The sequence below is a fragment of the Pteropus medius genome, unplaced genomic scaffold, assembly GCF_902729225.1.
Source record: "Pteropus medius unplaced genomic scaffold, Ma_sr-lr_union100, whole genome shotgun sequence".
NCBI classification, from domain to species: domain Eukaryota; kingdom Metazoa; phylum Chordata; class Mammalia; order Chiroptera; family Pteropodidae; genus Pteropus; species Pteropus medius.
In genome coordinates, this window is record NW_024354499.1 from 3,254,615 (window position 1) to 3,278,365 (window position 23,751).

Below are 23,751 nucleotides of genomic sequence, written 5' to 3' on the forward strand. Positions count from 1 at the left end.
TAGCAGGTCTCCCCATGTCTGCCCAGAGGAAACTGGAAAACCTCAACACACCGTACCTGAGGGAACAGGCTCAGGTACAACACCCATAGGACTTCCACATCTATATGAATGGATGGCGATTGGAAGGAAAGGTCAAATAACCAATAGTACCCATGATGGTAGCCTCAGCATTTGCCATCACTGCAACCTGTCATCTGCAAGCGTCACCTTCGCCTAACAGGTACTACAGTGATGACCAGGAGGGGCTGAGGATTCATCTAGGGGTAAATGGACCCCAGGAAGGAGGTCAGGACAATTGTGAGAACAGTACAGTGGGAGATCACTAAGCTATCCCCCTCCTCATATATTTATATCTGAGCCCTTTGTGATGTGGGAGGTAATTAAAAAGTGAAAGAACTGCTTTATGAAGACTCTGGTAGACCCTGGACCCCTGAAGCACTGCTCTGCGATGGATACACCTTTCTACCCTCAGCCCCAACAAAGCATAACACAGGAGAAGAGAGGCATTTTCTTCTGTGGCATCATGGATCATCAAGTGGACAGTTAAAGGTTCAAGAACATCAAGGATAACAGTTCCAAGGGGAGACCGTGGGGCTGCAGAAGCAGTGGTACCCTGTGGGAGTGGCAGTATCACCTGTGGTGTATTCGAAGGGAAAGGTCTTGCAGAGCAGAAGAGCAAAGTACCAGGACAGCATGTGGTTGATTAGAGAATTTGTGAATACATAAGAAACACCCACCCCCTGCACTGACACAGCCCTGAAATGACTAGGGAGACAGACAAATCAGGGGCTGCTGGTACTTCGCTTTCCCCTCCATGTCAATGAGGGAAACTGGCAGATTCATGCATTGCTGGTGTCAAATCAGCTCAAATTCCCTTAGAAAGATATTTGGCAATTTGTACCAAGGGTCTTAAATATATTTATTCTTATTCCCGAAGATATAGCCTAAGGAAAGAATCCAAAAGAAAGAAAAAGCTTCTAGGTATAAGGTGTAGCATCGTAACTTAAGCTGGAGGCAACATAAATATCCAATGGTGAATGCTTAATTCAATTACCCGTGTCAATTTTAATGGAACATCATGACATTTTAAAAGGATAAATTTTAAGACTTTTTAGCAACATGGAAAAAAGCACAACTCCAAACCGTGAATTTAAAAAGCAGAAATCAAAATATTTTCCTCACTATGACTAATTGTATAAAAATATTAGTGCACATGGACAAAGGCTAAAAGCAATGTGCAAATGTAACAGTGATGTTTCTGTAGTACTCTGACCATGAGTGGTTCGCCTCCTACGTTCCCCAAACTCTCTAATCTGTTGATCTAGGATCTTTAAAATGAAATAAAGAAAATATTACTACAAATGTCAAAAGATAAATCAGAAAATAACTAAATGAAGATCACAAGGCAGAAGCAGAAGAAAGGGTTAAAAAATCTGGGCTTTTCTTTGGATGGATTAATACATGAGCTAGAAAAATGGGGATGACTCCGAGCTCTCGGGTCCTGCAGACTGTTTTCCAGCACCCTTGCCCACGGTGATTGTCTGAAGAGAGATAGGAGAGGGTGAGCCCTGAGCAAGCAGTTGGCCTCCAGTTAAGCTCTCCCAGGATCATGACCTTAACCGCTGAGACAAAGAGCAGAGAAGGTTCAGGGCCCCAGAAGGAAGTTTAGAGCACGGGCTCCACAAACCAGCCATGGCCTGCTTCCTTCCCATGCCCCACATGCCATCCCACGCCAAGGGGATGAGGGGGCAGGACTCACCACTCAAGGCGGATGTGGTGTTCTCCAGGGCCTGGCACACAGCCAACAAAAGACCTGTGGGGGAAAGAAGGGAGAGAGGTAAGAGTCAGTTTAGCATACGACTTTTAGGATTTGAGGGCAAACCTCCAGAAAGGTAAAGACTGGGTAGTTTTACCAGGTGGCCAACAGTCAAGCCTGGCTACATTATCAGTTAAAATGAAAATGTGAGACCCCTTGTTCAAAAAGGAAAACAGTGCCATTAAATGTACTAAAAATAAAGCTTTTTTCTTTCTTTCATAGTCTCTCTCTCCACCTGTCAATGTGTTTTTTGTTTTTTGAATATCCTATAAATATGTCTATTGTGGTAACCTATCCGTAAAATTTACTATTTTAACCATTTTTAAGTGTACAGTTCAGTGGCATTAAGTTCATTTACATTGTTGTATGTGACATGTTATTTTATATGCTGTTTATATCATGTTTTCTTCGAAGTATGAGGATGATTGCAAGGTGAGCACAGCCCCCACAGGCACAGGGGCCCCCAGTGACAAAGTATGCAAGTGCACATGTGACCACCGACTGCCAGGTTTCCCCTTTGGCCAGCAGCTGGACAGCTATGCCATGACCTGGCCAGGGGCAGGGAAGTCTAGTCAGGTATTTCTTCTTTCCAGGGACCAAACGCCCCAACCAGAGGTGGACAGGTGACTCCCAAGGGTATTACAACCTCCAAGTCAGGATGTACCAGGAACCTGGTTCGGGGTAGTGGAGAGGCTCACGCCCACCTAGTCACCCACTGAACATGCCTCAGAGCTGTCATCTCTGGATGGGGACAGCTGCCACCAAATCCTGACCCGAGATACTGCAGGTGCACGCACCTAACTCCAGCCTTTCTTGTGTCCAGGTTCCGCCAGGGTCGGAGTATGGCAGGGGCAAGAACCCACCCAGGGTGGGCAGGAGGCAGTGATTGGTGGGGTCACGTGCCTCCAGTGCACACTCCATTGACCCATTGGACCTCACTTATAAGACACAAAGTCAAAGATAAAACTACTAAGAATTTCAAGACTGCAACGATACAGCATTAACTCCAAGCTCGGGGCCCATCTCTGTGTAACCCTGTGACTATACAGGTTGTATGCTGATGAAGCCACCCCTGCTGGCGGATGACCTTAGGTACCCTCACATTACAGTACTAGCGGTTTCTGGAAACACTGCAACAAATTTCCAATGAAGAAGGAACCTCTTGTGAGTTATGCAATCAGCATAAACTCAGTTAGAATGACTTCCTAAAACTGAAGTGCAAAGTGATGCCACAGTGGCCACACAGAGGCCAGGACACCTATGAGTTAGCCTGGAAGGCAGGTGAACCAAGTCACACAAAACAAGTGGAGTTCTTGGCTGTGACCCCTCCGCTGCACAGGGCCAGGGCAAAGCCTGCCATTCAGGTTGTGACGGCTCCTTTCCCCTTGCACTCAGGGTGACATAGAAGCCCTTGGTTCTCAGGAGAGAAACACACTTAAAACAGATAAAGCAATCATGCCCACGACTTTCCTTTAGGCCTTTGAAGTGAGAAACATCACAAATACTTCAGGCCACTTTTACTGGAGGTTTGGCATGGATTTCCCAAAGGCTCCTATGAAGTCCTGAACCAGATATTCGAGCTGGAGCAGGGAGTAGGGGGCAAGGAACGAAAATTAGTAAAACTCCCATGTCTTCCCTGTGCGATTCTTTCTTGCTGCTCAGTAGACACTAATTTTGGAAGCATGGCTCTTAGGGTTTCCCTGGACATATGTTAAAGGCTGAGTTTGTAATGCATACACCAAGCGTAAAGTGAGGCATTCCTGCCAAAGCCAGGAAAAGTCTTACTGGTTCCACACTGTCAGCTGGGGACCCATCACACTCTGACTTTGCTGGCACTGTCAAAGTCAGCCTTTGACCTGCAGTAACATAAAGAATGACATGAGGATTCTTTGCATAGCTCTCAAGAGGAAGAGCCACTGGCTTGTCACAAACTGTCCCTGAATCAATGAGTTATCTGGCCACCTCCCTCCCCAGCCCTATATCCCATAAGTTAGCAGAAGTAGAGTCAGTATAGACCTCTGCTTAAGCAAAACCAAGACATTTAGAAAGCAAATACATCCAACTGCAGCCAGAACAGAGTGGAGACAACCACCTTTCCAGGGATGTGGAGGGTCTGCTCCCCCAGCCTTGGGGCACGTTATTCCCTCCCCAACACCAGTTCCTCACACGTGAGCTATCACAAAGGTGTCTTGAGAACTAAACGGAGTTTGGAAAACCACCATGTTCCACAAATGAAAGATACTGGGTTTTTATTCATAATTTGAGCAATACGAGAAGAACAGTTCCTTTCTGTACTGTATCATTCTCACGGCGAACAACTTCCTTATGCCCTGGGTTTCTCCCCACGTCTCGATTCAGGCACAACTTCAGTTGAGGCTCTGTGATGACAGGTGAGGGCTCTGCCTTCCCTTCACTATGTGATGTGCTCCCTAAGAGGGTCTTAGGCGGAAAAACCAGGGGTCGGGCCTCTTTCATGTCTCAGGTGGGCGGGTGCCACTTAGTGGGCATGTATCGGTTCCCAGCCCAGTGCTTTTACATATGTTGTCTGATGTGGTCCTCATAATAACCCATGATATAGGAACCTTCCAGCCCCAGGCCTTCTGGTCCAGCTGGTGGAAACATGTGGTTTTCCAGATAAGGGAACTGAGGCTTAGAGAGGTTAAGAAATGTGCTCAAGCTCCTGTAGCCAAATTCAAACTCAAGTCCGTCCAACTCCTATGCCCAAGACAGCGTTTAATTACCACACCGCACAATAATCCCTCTGACCACAGCCTGTCATGACACACTGGTACGTGTGTATTCACCAGTTACAAACCCTAAAAAGAGTCTGAACAACAGATTTAGCGGGCCTGGCAGTGGGGCTCGATCCCACTCTTCTAGAAGCCACGTCTTGGGACTTCCCACTGCCACCAATTCCCCCAGCTATGAGCAAGGTCTCCTGAGGTGCAAGGGTGTGAACACCCAGATCCCTGACTCGTCCATCTGCATGAGCCCGGTGCCCAGACCGCGGGCCCTACACCTGTGCTTGGAAAGCTGGGCTCTGCAAAGGCCTTCCAGAAACGTGTGGCCTTGGCAGGCTCTGAGTCTCATCAGAACGCAGGAAGTCCTTCCCTGGAGCACCAGTGTGGGGACAGCACCGCCCCGGGACAGCCACCACATGCAGTGGCTCCAGGCAAATAACATACCATTCAGAGAGAGGCTCACGGCCTCCGCCATAGGCCCCTCTCACTGAATCTTGCCCACCACAGGCCACCCAGCCAGCTTCTCTCTGGGGCAGGAATCCCTTTTTAAGCTGCTCCTGCCAGCATCTCATTTCGGTTTAAATAGTTCCAAAGAGGGGAATCCCTGGATTGTGGACTTCAAAAAAAAAAAAGAGAGGGAGAATTGGTGAGGGGAAAACCACACACAACGGAAGGAAAACCTTATGAAAGGCCAATCCTCCCCCGACCCCAAGGAGAGTGGGAACTCAGGCCTGTCCCCAAAAAAGGACAAGGGCTGCAGTGCTTATAACTCAGCTGTTTGGAAGGCAATAAGAATTTCCAGCAGACAGAATGTCAAAAGAGAAGCTAGCTTATTTATCTTGTGAGTTCACAGAATGGAGCCATTGTGAAACCCATTTGCTGATGTCTGGGTGGGAGATGCTGTTGAGAGGTCCTGGGTGCCTGTCTTCCCAGACCACAGAGCAGGGGGCTCACCCACAGCCTCTCTGTGTGGCCCTTTGCTCATGCACAGGATTGGGACCTGGGCTCTGCCTTCGGCACAGGACACCCTCCATCCTCTCCTATCCATCAGCCTGGTGGCTCTCTCCCCTGTAGACCCTCATCTCTAGTGCCCAGACCTGGAAAAAGCATCCTTGGGTCCCTGGTCACCATAGCAGAGATGACCATGTCCAGCTCTGGCCTCTGCAACAGTCAGTGTTTGCTTCTAGGCTCCTAATACTTCACTGTGTGAATCAGCTGTCCCTTGAGAAAATCAAGAGTTCCATATTTCATCCATTTGCGGTCCCCTAAGCCAGGCTTCCTGGGTAATAGGGTAAAGGGGGTTTTGGTGTCAGGGAACAGTGGGGAGGATAAAGAGAGGTTGCAGCAGGTTCTTTTAGATAAAGGATGCCCTGGATTTAGAGGAGGTAGAGAGGAAAGACATATGGATAAAAAACCAAAGCAGGAGAGAGGCAGAAGGAGTATGAGTGTTTGGGGGCAGCCAGGATCCTCCTTCTTCTCCCACCATGCTTGAGGCTGGAGGGTCACAAGGGACAGAGCCAGGGGCTCAGGAAGTGGTGGGTGTTGTTGCCTAGAAGGCGAGAATCCTGCGCTTAGCACGACACCCGTAGGGGACACTCATGGGGCAGCCATGTGGGCATAAACATATGTGTAAATGGGCCTGCTGGTACAGGTTCTAAGGCCTCTTCCCTTACGAATTATATCCCAATATTAAATTTCATCTGCAAACATGGCAGGATTTTTAACTACATAGCAGAAACTACAATATTGTGTGATTTTTGTCAGTATTTTTAAATGCAAGAGGTTTTGATAGCCAGGTGAAGACGTTGGTTGTAGGGTAAGAACTAGTTCAGAAGAATGAAAAAGGGAATGCACTACAGGTAGGGGCAAGGGGGGACACTGGGAGGACCAGGAGACCACGAGCCTGCCCCCCACGATGATATCCATAAATGCTATGGCTGAAAGCAGCCACAGCATCCCCCATCACCCCAGTGCAGGGAGGCAGGCCCTCAGAGAGGAAAAGGTGACAGTTCACATTTGCCCTTGCTTACAGACTCCAGTGACATTTGCTTCAGAGGATGTCAGGCAAAGCTGCAGAGGAATCTGGGGAGGAACTGGCCAGACGGGATCAGGGAAACTCTGGAGAATGGCAAGGAGAGTTTAGAAGCCTGTGACACAGGAATGAGTCACCTTGGGCAGACGAGCTCATGGGACAGAGGGCTCTTTCTTTTACCATCTCAGCATCTGGAACAGTTTTCGAAACACAGGCTAGACCTTGCTACCCAAGGAGAGAGTCTTATCGAGACACGGTTAGTGTTGTGTTTCAGGTGGCAGGTCCTGTTGCACCGAGCAGAGAAACCAACTATGTGGGGAGGGGGCAGCTTTTAGTTCCAAACCCACAAAAATTAGGTCTTGGCCCCTGTGCCAAGACACAGCCATGACATGGGACAAGTTAACCAGGAAGGCTTTTCTATGACAGTGGCGGGCAGTGGAGGGAAGCCCCCTGGAACTTGATTTGTGTCCTGAGCTCCCTCTTCACGCAGTTCAGCCATGGGACTGTCATTGTGGCTGACGGTGTTATTAGCAATTAGCAGCAACATTTGCTTGAACACTTACTATGTGCCCCATGTCATGTCATTTAATACTCAAAGCAAGTCCTAGGAGGTAGGTCCTATTATGCTCCCATTTTAGAGGTAAGAAAGTGGATGTACTGGTGATGAAATAAGTGACATACATTGCAGGCGCAAGTTACAGTTGGCCCCACTTTGCTTCCGCTTACCCTGTGAAGTACAGCCAAAAAACACAGACATGCTAGAAAAGACCACCACCTCCTCCTCTCTCCTGGATATAAGCCAAGTATGTACTGTGATATGGAGAACTCAGCTAATGGGGAGCCAGAGACTAGGGTCATCCATGAATGGTGTCACTGTTAGCAAGTCACTTTACCTCTCTCAATCTTGGGTTCTTTATCTTTACATGACAGAGTTGGGCAATAAGATCTGCCCAGTCCCTAAATTCTAAGCATTTGTGAAGATACAGGTCTGTCTACCTTCCTCAACTATCCAGCACAGGGCGCCAACGAGGCACACCAGTTTCCTTGCAACCTTCGTAGGTGAAACTCTTGCATCGAACAAGGATCAGACAACATGAAGGCAGTATGCATTTGTCTCACTGCATGGGCTCTGTTTATGGTAATTTTGTCTTTCAATTAGCATGGCATTTACATCAAATATCAGAAGATGGGAGCGATCCTAAACCTAAGTGAGCATATCTTTCATCTCTACATTTTACACACAGTCTTGATGTTGCCTTGATAATATAATGCAAGCTCACCATCCATGAAAGAATGTACTTGGGTCAGTGAGCTTGGGACCCTCAGCTGCCCTTTCTAATGGGGTGGCCATAAGCAGCAAAGTCCAACTTGATGAGAATAAGGCAATACCTCACGATTATGACATCATGGAAAATAAGCCAGAGCTACCTGAATGTTCATAGGTATTTTCTATATCCACCTCAATATATCTGCAGATGGGAAAAACCAAAGTATTCAGAATGAACCTTTAGGATCAAGGAAGTGGAAGAGATGGGCAGATAGGAGCCTCCGCTTCAACCTCTACCATTTTCTAATTCTCACTCAGAGTTTGTTATGGCAGAACAGGAGCCTTGATGTCAGACCTGGGTTCAAATCTCGGCTCTGCCACTCCTTACCTGTGAGATTTTGATGTCCTCCTTCGTAAATAAGGATAACACCTCCTCACACAGCTACTGCAAGGATTAAATGAGATGAAATCAAGTACACAAAGTCAGGGGAAAATGGAATCTTCCATACTACAGCAAAGGCAGGTGAATTTGGGGTACCAAAGGTACCACACAGATCTCATTCCCACAGATACTTCCCCTGTTTCCATGCCCCAAGCACTGTCTCCAACCCTGGCTACTCTCTAGAGGCCTGTACCTCAAACTATGTGTTCAAAAATAACTTCATCTGGTCCCCTGACCTGTTCCACCTCTTCCTCCTCGCTCCTGGGTGGGGTTGAAGACCGAACCCCTCCCTCTCCTTTACTCCGTATCGCTGCCAAGGTCTCCTACACATCCCACCTCCGCATTGTCCATCTCATCCATCCCCTGCATCCCTGCTGCTGCTGCCCCAATTCAGGCCTCACCATCTCTCCTGGGCTATCATAATAGTTGCCTAACTAGTTTTTCTGCCAACAGCTTTTCCACCTTTGCTCCTGCTGCCGGAGGTGCCTTCCTGAAGCATTTGCTGGACCATGGTGCGCCTTTCCTCTCTATTCCCGTGGACTCTCCGGCTCGCAGAACTCAGTCCAAAGTCCTGAGCAGAGATTTAAGGTGCAGGACCTTGTCCCAAACCCCATTCCCACCCGGCTCTTCCCAGCACTGCCATCGGGCGCTGTCTCCCTTCCCCTGCACGTGACCTGCCTTGGGCTCATACCACCAGAATCCTGACTCAAGTCCTTGCATCTATGTGATATCTGCTTAGCTGCCCGAGCCTTGGTTTCCTTAACTGGAAAAAGAGATAAAGATGTCCATCCCCTGCATGGGTTATTGTAAAGGCGAGATGAGAGGACACATGAGAAACATGTAGTATACCGAGTGGCACATAAATGGAGAGCTACCATTAATATTATGTCGATCTCTCAAGTTGGCATGACCCTATCTCTACCTATGGGAATCAGATTTTCCCCTTAAATCCTCACTCAAATGTCAGAAACAGTCATTTCTTCTTCAGAGTAGTTCTTATTTGATTCTGCCCTGTAGTTTGAAAGTTTTCACGTCTTCTCTGTTTTCCCCTCTAGCGAGGTCAGGAACCGCGCCTTACTCATCTCCACCCTCACACCTGGCATGACGCCGCACATCCAGTTAGGTTTTCGATACATGTATGTTAAACCGAATTTCTCTAAGAGGTCACCAGCCTGAAAATGGATTCGGAGGAGGGTGAGTATTGAGAGTGTGCACATGGGGAACAGAAAACTAGCCAATACTTAGGAATTCCTTCCGCACAGCTATCCTGGACCCCCGCAGCCGGAGCTCTAAATCTTGGTCCATATTCCGATTTCAGTGGAGAAGAAGAACACTTAAAACCTGGCTTTCATTCCTTCAGCAGGTGCTTACTGAGCACCTACTATGTGACAGACATCGTTCTAGGTGCTGCCAAGATAGCGAAGGACTCAAAGTTCCTTCTCTTACAACTTCTGCAACATACTCTTCTGTGAGAAATAATCCTTCCAATTCTTGGAAACTATTTACACTGAACTCCATTATAAACGCCTGACTGTACCATATTTAGGTGGATGGTGAGTTAAAATGTGCCTTCTGTTTCAACAATGATGTTAACTAGTCTCACTAGACTAGAGAGAGGCCTATGGAGGCATGGGGACATGTCTTCCTTCTCGTAAGTCTGGAGTACATCTGCTGAACCGGCATGCCAAGATGATCCTGAGTTGTTTGGTCACTGATAATATGACCCCTATTTTCAGATCCTTAACTCATTTGTAGGCTTTCCCAAAACCTTTATGAGAACACAGGAAGACCTGAACCTAGGGACCACAAGGACAAGACAGAGGATGTGACAAGTAAAGTAGAACTCTATGAATGTCTTGGAGCAGCAGGTTGGCCACCCAGTGTTTGCTGGGCACTACATCTCCAAGGGCTCTTCAGGCAAAGGCAGGAATGGCCACATGTTTACAGTGTAGATGAGGAGACACAACTGAAGCAAACACACTCACACTGTGTGCTGCGACTATTTCCCATGCTCCCTCGGCAAGCCCTCTGTTCCACCCAAAGGAGTCTACCTGGTCCAGGTCTCCTAAATACACTCACTTGTTCTCTCCTGTCTGGAAAACCCTCCTGCTGCCCCAACCTCACTTCTACCCAGGTTTCCAGGCCCAGCTCGATCCCCCACGTCCTCCACAACACCCTCCTGACCACTCTAGCAGGCAGCGTTCTCTTCTTTTGACGCCTGACACCTGTCAGCACCAGGGCAGGTGCAGAGCCCACTGCAGTCACTCACATGGGTACCCCTGTCCCTCCCTCTCTCAGTCCAGACTTCATTTCTCACCATCTCTGACTCAGGGAAACCAATTACTATATTTGTTTCCCTGCTTCAAGGGGTAAATAAGATGCTTTGAGCTCTTTAGAGTCGAGGGCCTAAATAATGCCTGGAACCAACCCTATATCCATGAGCATCAGAGAAGCAACAGAGCTGCAAAAGAAAGTGACATGTGCTCCTCTTGACTTCCTGGAAAGCATGCAAAAAAAAAATAATAATAAACAAACTAAATAAAAAAGACTCAGAGACCCTTGCAGGAGGAGGTGTGTGTTGCCCTGTTAAGATAAGACAGGACCGGAAGGTGATGCAACATAGACATCATCCTCCCCACTCTCCTCAATGCCCCGCCCACTTCTGAGCCTTACAGAACAATGCTGCCTACTGATCTGGTGATCTGAGAGGACCCCTGCCAATAAAGCAGGAAGCATACAGGGCAAAATATCTTTATCAAACGATCAGTTAACCAGGATGTACCGAGCATCCACCTAGATCTATGCTGCACCTTTTTCTGTTAGGAGGCAGCAGTCACATCTTCGGCAGTTAAAGCCTTATCAAAGACCCAGACCAAGGGCTTGGTACTCAGTCAAACTTCCTCTTCTGCAGGGCCCGCTCCTGTGCTGGCTGGCTGAGGGCCCCTGACCAGGGATTGCAGGGCAGCAGGACAAGTATCCCGGGTCATCTGGAGTTCCCCGGCCACTGAATCACCAACAGGCTCTACCAGGGCTGAGCTCTGAGGCTGCAAGAAGCTGTGCCAAGATGAGCACTCCGAAATCCTGTTCTGGCTGACTGACACTGAGTTGAGGCATCAAGGTGTCTGTGGAGGGGGCTACGCTTGACATTCCCAGAGTTCCAGAGGAAAGAAGGGTGGGGAGTGCACTAGAGACAAGGCCAAGATAAGGTGGCAGACACAGTGGCTCTATCTGCAGGACCCAGACCCCTTAGCACACTGCGAATTGAGAGGAGACCTGGCTGCCAGGAAATTCAAGAATCAAATGCCAGCTCTGAAAGAGTTTACTGGATGTTACCAGCTCCCTCCCACTCCACGGAGCCCCACTGGCCCCATCTCAGCTTCGCCTGGCCTTGTGGTGGCCTCGGAATGGCCATCTTCCAGGCACAGGGTCAGCAGTAGCTTTGCCTGTGTGGGCCTCAAACCAGCAGAGTTAGCCTTCCAATAGAACCAGCGAAGTCAGGCCCATTCCTCAGCTTTGTCAAGGCCATATGTACACAACACTCACAGAGAGAGGCTTGGAAGTAGGCTATGAGTGAGGAGGAAGTAAAAAATAAGTAAAACAATTTCCTCCATATGAATAGCTTGGTGATGACAAACTCACCTTTTCCCACTGCTCTACTCAAGACAGCCCCAGAACCACCCTGTAGAAGGCACTGCGAGGTTTGGAGTTTGGGCCAAGATAAATACCAGTGTGACTTGGCAAATTTCAGATCAATGCGGCATCAGCCTGGGGTGGGGCCGGGGGTGGAGGGGGCAGTGTTGCACTAATGTAATCACCAGTGTCAGGCTTCCATTGTGTTCTGTGTTTTGGGGGATGGCCATAGAATATCCCTGTGGAGAACTCATTTGACTAGATAGGGGTCACCAATTGAGAAGCAGGGTTGAACCAGAGGAGACAAATTTCTAGAACTACAGATTTTTAAGAGTTAAAGGGAAAACACCCTGAAATTCTTGTAAGCCCGCATTTCTCAACCCACACCATGCTGTAGACTGGGAAAATGTCTATGTTCATTTCCTTGGGCCCTGGAAGTGAGAGGCAGGAGGACAAGGAAGAGGGGAAAGTAAGTAAGAAAGGGCCTGGGTGACAAGTGCAGGTATAAGCTGCCAAAAAAGGCCCGAATGAGGGGTGGGCAGCAGGTGCTCAGGTTGACCTCCTGTCACTGGGAGACCCTGACCAGACCACCCCTAGCCCAGGGGTTCTCACTGCAGGCAGTGTTTCCTAGGAGACATCTGGAAACTGGTGGGAGCAATTTTTGATGGTCACAATGACTCGGGGGCACTCCTGGTATTTAATGGGTGAGACTGGGATGCTAAGTTGCTGTGATGCACAGGACTTCGTCCCATGTAAGATGTTAATAGCACACCCTGTGGAGAAATTCTGGACCCCAACAGGGAAAATCCCTTCAACCATGGGTCATTCGGCCTCCAAATGAATGGGCAGAAGCACCCAAAGCTCAGGGGAAATGGAACAGGCAGGGCTGCTCATTAGAGCCTTGCAAACGGTCTCGGGGAAACTCGCAGATAACCATGGTGATCGGCCTGCCCTCAGTTAGCTGGGATGACCCCGTCCCCATTCGGTAGTTCCTTCTTATGTTCATCTGCCTGTCTGTCTCCATATTAACCCAAAGTATTTGGGTTGCACAATATGAAGCCTATCTAAAAAGCAACAAGACCGACAAGCCACGAACAAACCCACTCCCAGTGTTTTATACTCATAGGGTTCCAAAGAGACTCCTAGGAGCCCCAGGAGGGAGGCAACTGACAGGAGAGGTGGTGCATTCAACTTTTTCCTGGTCCAATGCCCGATTTCAGGGCTCCTGACGTATTTTCCTCAGGCCAACGGGAGTTTTTCTGGCCACACATAGCAAAGCTGTTCACGAATGTTCCAAAAGCGCTTAGTTATATGACTGAGACAAACCTGTAAGGAACTAAGCATGCCTGCCCCACAGTTTTGGGGTGGAGAGCATCATGTACCCTTCAGTGGCGTCAACTTAAAGCATTTTAAAGGAAGACAAAAACCTGGGGAAGACACAGTAGTTCTTCCAGGGGAAAATGGGAGTGGGATCTCTTCCACTGTGCTCCCGCCTCTGTCCCTATTTACCTCTTTGCCTTTGGGGGAGGGGGCAAGGTAGAGATGAGAAGCAAAGAGCAGAGAGAGCAGGAAAAAGGGAGTTTCTGCTAGGATGATTTAGTTCTAGCGAGACCAGGAGGATGAAAGAAAGAAGAATGTGGGTGGCAGCCTTGCACATTTAAGTCCTAGGGAGGAGTGCAGTGAGAACAGGGACTTGGAATATTAATATTCAGTGTATTTCTGAAGCATTGCCTAGAAAACCCAGACTCATCGAAGTGAAAGTAGGGTAGGAAACCAATCCAGCTGATGAAATGGTACAGTCATTTTGGAGGAGAGTTTGGTGGTTTCTTGCAAAACTAAACATAGTCTTGCCGTATGGCCTGGCCATCAAACTCCTTGGGATTTACCCAAATGATTGAAAACTGACATCCTTCAGTAGGTGAATCTACAAACTGTGGTACATCCAGACCATGGAGTATTATGCAGCAATTAAAAGAAATGATCTGGCAAGCCACAAAAGGACATGGAGAAACCTTAAATGCATATTACTAAGTGAAAGAAGACAAGAAAACAATCAGAAAAATTTATGGACTATGACCGGGTGATTCCAACTCTATGACATTCTGGAAAAGGCAAAACTGTGGAGACAGTAAAAAGATCAGTGGTGGCCAGGGGTTTGGGAAAAGGAGAGAAGGAAGGATAAACAGGGGACATACAGGGAGTTTTTAGAGTAGTGAATTAGTCTGTATAATACTACAATGGTGGATGCATGTCATTATACATCGGTCAAAATTTATAGACTGCATAACACAAAGAAAAAACCTTAATGTAAATTAAAGGGTTTAGTTTACATTTAACTTTAGTTTAAAAACATGAACTTTAGTTGATAATAATGCACCAATATTGGCTCATCAATTGTTGCAAATGTACCACCCTAAAGCAAGATGTTAAAAACCAGGGAAATTGTGTGGGGTGGGGTAAGGAAGTATATCGGGGCGTAGCACCTTCCATTCAATTTTTCTATAAACCTGAAACTCCTCTAAAAAATTTTCAATTAAAACAAAAAACCCCCAGCTGATGACAATTACAACACTATGAAACCAAATTATTTTATCCACATTCCGAATTCTCTAGTCCTATCATTTCCCTAAGTTCAAGTACAATGTCCTTCTCCTAGGAAAGCCAAGCTGGCATAAGTAGCTTGGGTTGGACTTTTCTGAAAATACAGAGGAGACACTGCAGCCTTCCACGGAGTCCCACAGCTCTTGGCATCAATGCTGCCCCATCAGCTTGGCAGAGTATAAAGACAGACAACAAAGCTCGCTTCCCGGCCAGCCTTTGCCATCTCTGTGAATTCTAGCTAGCTGAAAACTTAGAGAGGGCAAGAAGCACACTTACTTCTCATGTCGTGAAATGTGGTGTAGGGCTGTGCTCACTAAATGTTTATTGACAGTGGCTCCCAGGAGAAGCGATGACCACCTTTGGTCAGTGGCTGATCTGACTGGGCTGGGCCGCTGTGAACCCTGAGCCTCACTCTCAAACTGGGAGCACGTCGGATGAGAGGAAGCAGAGGAGAATCACGTTCCCCATGGAAACAGGCCAGGGGGAAGGCAGGGGACGGGATCACAGGGGAGGAATAATGGGTGAAAGGTCTTCCAGAGAAGTCTTCCAATGGAGAGGTTGACAGGCACAGTCAGGAATCTGAGCAGCCTTCGAAAAAACCAGGGAAATGCCGTATCTCAGTTTCAGGGCAACTGGACTTGCTTCTGTGGCCTCTAACATCAAGTGGATAATGTTTCCCAGATGTGCTGTCTCTCATCTGAGGACAATTATGAATATAATTTTCAATCTGTTGTCGGCTGCCGTCAGCTCTGAGACTGAGGGAGCAGAATATGAGTTGCTACAAGGATGGTTGCATCCAATTTCTTGGCCCTCCAGCTGCATCTAAGAGTGGGCTCCCAAGTGGGTGTCAAGCACAGCCTTTGTCATAACAAAATGAAGCTACAGTTACAGAGAATGTTTCCATCTTCCTCTTCCTGTCTTTTCTTACACTTCAGGCAAAGAAACAAGACAATGCTGAAGGCCTTTTAGATGTTTAACATCATCCTTCTGTGAAAACCTATGAACAAGGTAATAAGGCAAGAGGCTCCCAGCACTGTTGCAACCTGACAGTTAATTGTAGGTTTGTTTGTTTATTTCTGTCTTCTTGGGATGAAGTAGGGGAGAGAGCGAGATGGTAGTTTTTGGTTTGCTGTATCCTCAGTGCCCAGAACAGTGCCCGACACAGAGACAGCTCTCAACAATACTTGCTAAATGAATTCAATTTCTTTTCAAGCCAAACCTGCCAGACAGTTCCACAGAGATGTCTAGGGAGTGTGAACCGAAGAAGACAACACTTAAACTCCCACTTGGGCAGGGGCACTTTATAAGGACTTTATGGAATCCAGGTTCTTTCATTCTGGAATAAGACACCATGAGAACTTTTTTGCAATGACAGCTTTCTGAGAAATAATGCAGACAGTGTGCATGTGTGTATGTGTGTGTGTGTGTGTGTGTGTGTGGATAGTCATTGTGGATGTACTTTCTGAACAGGTGACATCTAACAGAAACCTGAATAAAATTATGGAACCAGTCCTATAAATATCTCGGGGGAAGAGCATCCAAAGCTAAAGAAACAGCAGGTGCAAAGGTCCTGTGGTGAGAGAGAACTTAGCTTGTTCAGAGAAGCACAAGAAGGCTGGTGTGGCTGGAGCGGGACAGTGGTGGGAAACGAGGTTGGAGAGATGCCAGGGCAGACATCTCTCATGGGGAGTGCTAGCAGTCTGAATTTTATTCCACACTGGGCAGCTACCAGAGGTTTTGAGCAGAGGAGCAACAGCATCTGATGCATGTGTTAAGAGGATTGCTCAAGATACCAAGAACAGAATCAGCCTTAAAAGAGGCAAGACTGGTGCTGGAGGAGTGGGGATGAGTCCAGGCGAAAATGAGAGGGGTAGCAGGGAGGATGTGAGAAGTGGTCAGATGTAGAACATAAAATAATCAAAGGACTCTCTGAACTTGGGAGGACTGAACTTGGGAGGTACGCTTTGGCCCTGTTTCTTCACGGACCTCCTCTCTTTACTCCATCTCTACCTCTACTATTCCCCTGCCTTCTCTTCAACTTTCAAGGCCAGTTCAAACATCAATGTCTTCCAAAACATTTCCTGACCACCTCAAATGGAGGACCCCATCTCTCTCACCTAAATTAAAAAGCAAACAAATGAATAAACATACAAGAACAAAGGCCTAGAGAAACCTATTAGCAGGCTGAATGCCCACAAGAGTCAAAGCCACACAAGTCAATTTTATCTTGGCCCTGATGTGCTCAAACTTCTCTAAAGTATTTTGGAAGCTTTCATTAACAGTTCCCCTCCAGGGTCTGCTCACTACCCCTGAAATCCTCCAGGATGCTACAAGCCAGAATGAAGAAGGTCCTGGCCCTGGTCATACTCAGGCAGGTCCTAGAAATCTCAGTTCAACGCACCCCCAGGTTTACCTGTAAGATACACGTTCGACATCTGGGATAAATTAGCCTCCAGCTGATGACAGTTGTGCGCAAGGACTTTTGGAAACTCACACAGTATCTAATCCCACTTACCACATACACCTCTGCTACTGCCTGCAGGCTGGACTAAAGTATCCAGGCTCAGAAGTGAAGGGCTTGCAAGAAGCAAAGTGAACAGGCTCTGTGCTGACCTATGCCCAGAACACATGGAAATTGCAAATGTGCAGACCCAGTGGCTATTCTCTGCTCTGAGTTTCTCTGCCCTAAATGTCCTGCCTCTTATGCCCTCTGTAGGCATAGGCACAGCCCAGCTCTCTACTTTCCATAATATCCCTCAAAGTATCTGGAGGAAAGAACTAAACAGAGATGGTTGCCCCCACTGATGTGGGCGTAATAACACCAAGATGGCTGCTGGGCTGGGGAACTATGACATGCCACAGATCCTCTTAGGAAAGGAGTCCTTCCCTCTAAGACAGGTAGAAGTCAGTGTTCCTCCTGACCAGGAGGCAGCCAGAACACTCCTGCTAAATAACTCATCAAAGGCCCGAGATGGGCTGACTTGAATGTCAACACAGAGCTTCGTCATCCAGCATTAGCTGTGGTTTTCTGCTTCTTACTTTGAAGGGAAGCAAATACCTGAGACCTGAATGATGACAGGACATACCAGTCCACACCCTCACAGGCTCCTTGCCCTGCTGGGATGCTAATCCTGCCTAATAGGACTCTGTAGCACTTCTATGCCTATGGTATTAGGTTTACGGAATACCTTTTAAAAACCAGAGCACTGTATTTTTTTAAAAGGCATAAAATATAAGTAACATAAGTGGGGACATCTTCATCTAATGCCTTGGAAATACATGTCTTTTTCTCATTCTTAACAAAGCCCCACCATCTTGAGCAGGAATCAAATATACTGCACATGCATCACCACCTCCACACTGAGCCCATAGCAGACATTACTAACTGATCACAGCACTATTTCCCACTAACTCAGATGCAGCCTTTAAATCCTTCTAAAGAGCCACTTCCAAGTGATCACAGTTGGTCTAGAAAAGTGAAACCATTTCTTACTTCTCATAAAATATTTGTTGGTATGTCAGTGATGTTTTGGAAGTGAGGGCCGGGGAAGGGATGGCAGAGAAGACAGAAGAGAGACTTGGAGGGAAAATTATTTGTCATCAATAAAAACATATTTGTCAACTATGAAATGTTAGGTATTGTGCAAGGCACTGCAGAAGTTGATAGGGGCAATAGGGGAAAGAAAAAGCCCATGAAATGGGAAAGGAAACCTTTGAATGAAACATACACATTCTCACACACAATTATTATCAATGGAGCAAGAGGTTATCCAGAGACACCTGTTGGTATGACTACGAAATCGAAGTGGATTCTTTTTACCCCCAGCATAAGGGAGGCAGGACCTAAGAATATCAATAGCTATTCATTCGTATTGATTTCTCTACCTCCTTAAAGAACAGGTTCTTATATAAACAAAGCCCTAGATTTTCAGAAAATTTCTGCCTGTGAAGTCTCTGAAAATAGCTCATCAGGTGATAAACAGCCCAGGTGAAAACAACGACTGAACCATTTATTTAAGAGGCTAAAGTAGAAAAAACCAAAAACGGCATATCGTAGGTACTTTAGAACAACCCAGATTTCTTTAATGCTTTCTAATTATTTTACTGGGAGCCTAAACATGCTTTTTCACAAAAGTGAATGGCTTTATCTTCAAGGACAAACAGTGAGGCCATTCACTCACTTTTGCTCTGTAGTGGAGTCGGATGACATCACAGCCCCCAGAGGGCATTCTTGGCTGAGCCAGGACCAGCCTCTGGGGCCTAGGAACTCTCGGGGATGAAGACCTCTCACGGAGGAGGCTGTGCCCTGCAGTCTGACCCCTTCACCCATTCACAAAGGTACCTGCCTTGCTTAATGATATATTCAAAGGAAGATACATATCATATCCCATTTTCTGGGATAAAAAACATACCCACAACCCCTCACCCCCTTCCCGCCCTGCAGTTCACTTCTCAAGACTAGGAGCGCCGATAAACTGTTCAACCAGAGGGCGGGCTTGCAGGAGCACTGCAGAGAGAGCTGGCCTGTCAGACAGACCGTCTCCATCCTTGGCCTGTGAACAGTCAGTCACTGGAGCAAAACCTTCTCCTTGCTTCAGGCAGTTCCTCCCAAAGAAGAGAAAACAGAGGGAAAGTGGTGTTCCCAGATTAGTAGGTAAAACCCATCTATGAATGATGAAGCACGTTGGTTTTCTTTACCGCTGGAAAACAGCGAAGCTCCTTTCACCAAAGTCTTTTCCTTGTTATCACTCACCAGCTCCATGCTGTTTTGGTTCCTTGGGTTCTGAGGTGCACGCTGGAAAGGTAAAATTCTGACCCAAAGAGACTTCTCTGTCCCCAAAGGTTAAATCTTTTTTTTTTTTTTTTCTATGCCCGAATGTGCAGCTAAAAAACATTGATCAGAGAGGAAGAAGAACTGTTAGGTATTGGGTCACTAGAGGTTAGGTGAACAAGTGAAGATCAAAGGAAGCCTAAAGGGAAGGGTGGAGAAGCCCTGTGGAAAATACGAGTGGGCCCTCTGCTCTGAGAACAATAGAATTTTTATAAAGAGCTACTGTCTATGTGTTTAAATCTCAGGGGATAGTTTGATTCTCTGGCTCCCTAAAACATCAATGTTTTCTCCCCCATGGGCCAGCAGGATAGGATTTTACATAATTACCAAGCAGTCAACTTTTTTGGGGTGGGGTGGAGGGCCACTGCAGTGAAGGCAATCTACTTTAAGCAAAGCATAGACGTGAATGATTTGCATTTACAGATTAAGGAGAGATTGTCCTGGAAAAGGATTATCAAATAAGGTCCTTTAATTAAGACAGATTTTTAAAACCCACATTTTTTTCAGCCGCTCACTCATTGGAAAAGAGGTCCATCCCACTGGTTGGTCTCTGTGTTAATAATACGATTTGCCAATGTATACAACTCCTTTACCTTTACCTAAGGTACAAAAAGATCATCTTTAATAAACATCTGTAGAATCCACACTGTGGCACTGCTCTAACACCCAAGGGTCCAGATATTAAACTGTCTAGTCAGAGGTGCAAAGGGCATCAGAAAAATGCTGCCAGCCGAATGAAGGAAGTTCCCATATATTGGTGAAACTGTAAATGCTGTTTTTATGCTATTTTTGTTCTGATCAGCTATTCTATCAAGTCAATGGAAATGCCTGTGTTTTTGTGGGTACATGTCATTGCTAAGGTTGAGGCTAAAGAGTCTGAAAGTAAGTCAGCTATTAGCAAATGTGCTAACACAGATTCTATCTTTAGTTGGACTGTGAAGAACTAAATGTGTCATAATAAAACTGTTAAAGACTCTGCTATCTTCCGCTATTATTGGGGGGAAATGTCAATTGGGAGGTATAGAAATGGGGTGAGGAGGAGGTGAAGCCAGCACCTTAGCAGAGGGCCTTAGAGACTACAGTTCATGTGTACTGTGATTTTCAAGTATAAATGGAAGAGATCACCCTTTAAAACAAACACCTTTTTAAAATTGTATGAAATTGTATAAGATTGCATAAAAATGCAAACAGACCTCCATTAATGAATTTATCATTAGAGGTTCCTTGGTCACAACAAAATCAAGTACAACTGTGATTATCTGTTCTCTGAAGCTCTGGACTCTTGACTGAAGGAGGAAAAAAAGAACTCTATCACATGTGTTTCTGTATAATATTTCACAGCATGGGGAAGTAGCAAAATCTCTTTTTAGCCAGCATAATTACTTTCAATATAGTAAGTCTTTAGGGCAGTGGCTGTCTGAAAGTCTGATTACATTAGCTTAATGTCTGCTACAAAATGGTACTCTACATATCTTAGCATTCACAGCTTTCCATGACTGACAGAGAAGCAGAATGGTGGGATGGCTAGGTCAGCCGTAAGGATCCTGGGTTCAAATCCTTGTTCTGCCACTTGCTGGCTGGGAGCTTGGGTCAGTTACATAACATTTTATGCCTCAGAATCCTCATCTGTAAAATGGGGATAATCACCATATCTCATAGGATTGATAGATGGGTTAAAGAAGCTTGTGAAACACACAAAGCTTTACAGAGTTTAGCATGTACCAGGCACTGTTCTAAGTGGTGGCCATTATCTCTTCAGAGAGTGCCTTGCCCTGTCATATCAGGAACTCTCCTCTTGAGCCCAAGGTGCCTGCTGCGTATCTCATCATATTGTTAAAGGCTGTGTGTCTGCTTCTGCTACAATCTACAAAGAATTCAAGGGCTAGGGGCAAGAGCTAGGTCATGGCCCTCTGTATTAATATCATCTAATCCAGCAGACAATCTGAATAACCCATGTATCAAATAAGTAACCTAAACAAACAAATAAATAGCATCCCTCACTTTGAGCTGATAAATCTTATTTTTGTTATTCATCCCTTTGGCTCTGTAATACAGCATATGTAAGTAAAATAGCTACCTTAGGTGAAATGAGAACCACATTACATTAGGCCCACTTCACAAAAATCACAACTACTGTTTGATCACTTCGGTATAGCCTACATGGGACGACAGCTGAGATACTCCAAATGCCTCTGTTATTACTGTTAAAAGAAAAACGTCCTGCTTTTTATCTGAAATAAAAAAAAAAATTCAGTGTAGTTGAAAGGAGTGTTTTGTTTATTTTTCCCTCTCTTCCACAGTAGGGGAAAGAGGCACTTCACAAGAAAATAAGCTCCCATTACATAGTGAGTTGATGTTGTTTTCCTAAGTGTAAATCTCTCACTTTCAAGTGGATCACTGGGGCATAACCAGTTCATACACTGAAACCTTTTACAACCTACAGAAGATTCAAAATAAAAACTTACTTGATATGATGGCCTCAATCAAAGACAGTCCCATTGTCTTGATCCTAATAGAGCACTAGTCCAGGAAATTGGAGTAATGCTTTTTGTATTTTTTTTTCTCTCCACAAGGAAAGTTAAAATAGAGCCAAGTTTGTTTAACTAAAGAAGAAGACTACTCACTGGAACTTCGCATTCACTGGTAGTAATGGAAGTTTTACAATAATTGCAGGTACCACGTGAGGATGACAGTTTACTAGTGATGACCTTCTGAAAAGCTTCTGAATTGTTAAATAATGATGAAGTTACATAATAACCTTTAACATATATGTGCCTAACAATAGAACATCAAAATATATGAGTCAATAATTAGTAGAATTTATTAAAAATTAATAATAATCTTATTAAATTATAATAAAATTAATAAAAATAGAAATAGAAAAATTAAAAAGAAATAGATAAATTTATTATCATAGTTGGAGACTTCAACACTCCTTTATCAGAAATGGACAGATCCAGCAGGCAGAAAATCAGTAAGGATGTAACTGAACTCAACAACACCATCTACCAACTGGATATAACTGAATCAATAGACTATTTCATCCAAAAACAGCATAATACACATTCTTCTCAAGGTCACGTGAACATTCATCAAGCTAGACCACATTCAGGGCTATAAAACATACCTTAACAAATTTAAAAGACTAGAAATCATTCAATGTTTGCTTTCAGACCACAAAGGAGTCAAATACTGGAGATCAGACAACTCACTTCTAAATAACATATGGGTCAAAGAATAAATCTCAGAGAAATCAAAAAATATTTTGAACTCAATAAAAATGGAGATAAAATTCAAAATGTATGGGATGCAGCAAAAGCAGTGCTTGGAGGAAAATTTATAGCATTGAATGACTTAGAAAAGAAGAAAAGTCTAAAATCAATATCTAAATTTATTTGGATTAGGAAAAGTTAGAAAAAGTAAAGCAAATTAAATCCAAAGTAAGCAGAATATGATAAAGTTGTTCATTTTAGTTACTGTCTTATTTTACTTTAAATATCTGAAAATTAGTCATCCACATGGGATAGTACTTCTAAACTTTTCCATTAAAATCCCCAAAATGGCAAAGAGAAGTAACTCATACTCATTCCTTTATAGTCTGAAGGCATAGTTTGAAACAATCGAAGAAAAAAACCAATTTATATGAAGTCTTATATTCTAAAATTTAATTTTGATATTTCAATCTTCCATTCTATTCACTGAGTTTGTTTTAATATAGAAAACACTGTTCTGACTTGCCAGCCAAGTTCCTTTTTGATTCCTTAATTATTCCTTGCTCCAGCAAGATGTGCAAGGTTTGCTCTGTAGTTCTAAGTCTGCCACAGCATACTTTACAGTATTCCCATTTGAGAAGGGGACATGAAAATATACAGTCTTTGTTAACTAGAATGTCACATGGCGGACCGCAGGCCTGCCACCTGACCCCTAATTCCTGCAAAGCACAAAGTTTTGGAAAGACTAGGAGAGCAAAGACAGGTTCACCATTCCTTTCAGTGGACTGAGACCTAATGCCCATTAGTCTTTGACCAAGCTGAGGAATTAGGTAAAACAGCCTTTCTCCTCAGGGATTAAAAAATGGTAAATAACCTTTCTCTCCACCACAGTAAATGTTCCTTTCTTCTATCACAGTGCTTTTCCTTCAACACACCTTAGGTAGGAGGGAAGTGGAAGTTTTGTCATGAGAGGGAGAAGTGAAGTGATATCCACTATAATACACTGTATACTTCCTGGATCTTAATATTTTCTGCCCCAATTTCCTGGGGCAATGACGTGTTCCCAATCCAAAAGAATTATTCATTACAGGGTAGGCTCCTATTAATGGAATAGAACAGAAACTCCACAAACAGTCCTAGTACTCCTAAGAATGTATCACTTGACGAAAATGGGTTTTG

At 45.3% G+C, this 23,751-nt stretch overlaps 1 protein-coding gene across 2 annotated transcripts in view; it reads right to left on the reverse strand.

The window, feature by feature from the left end:
• Positions 1–23,751, reverse strand: part of TGFA (transforming growth factor alpha) — a 92,694-nt gene that overhangs the window by 57,885 nt on the left and 11,058 nt on the right. For both annotated transcript variants that reach the window (XM_039852404.1, XM_039852405.1), the window contains exon 2: positions 1,760–1,813. In XM_039852404.1, coding sequence (XP_039708338.1) covers positions 1,760–1,813 — 54 coding nt within the window. The remainder of the gene's footprint in view (positions 1–1,759; positions 1,814–23,751) is intronic.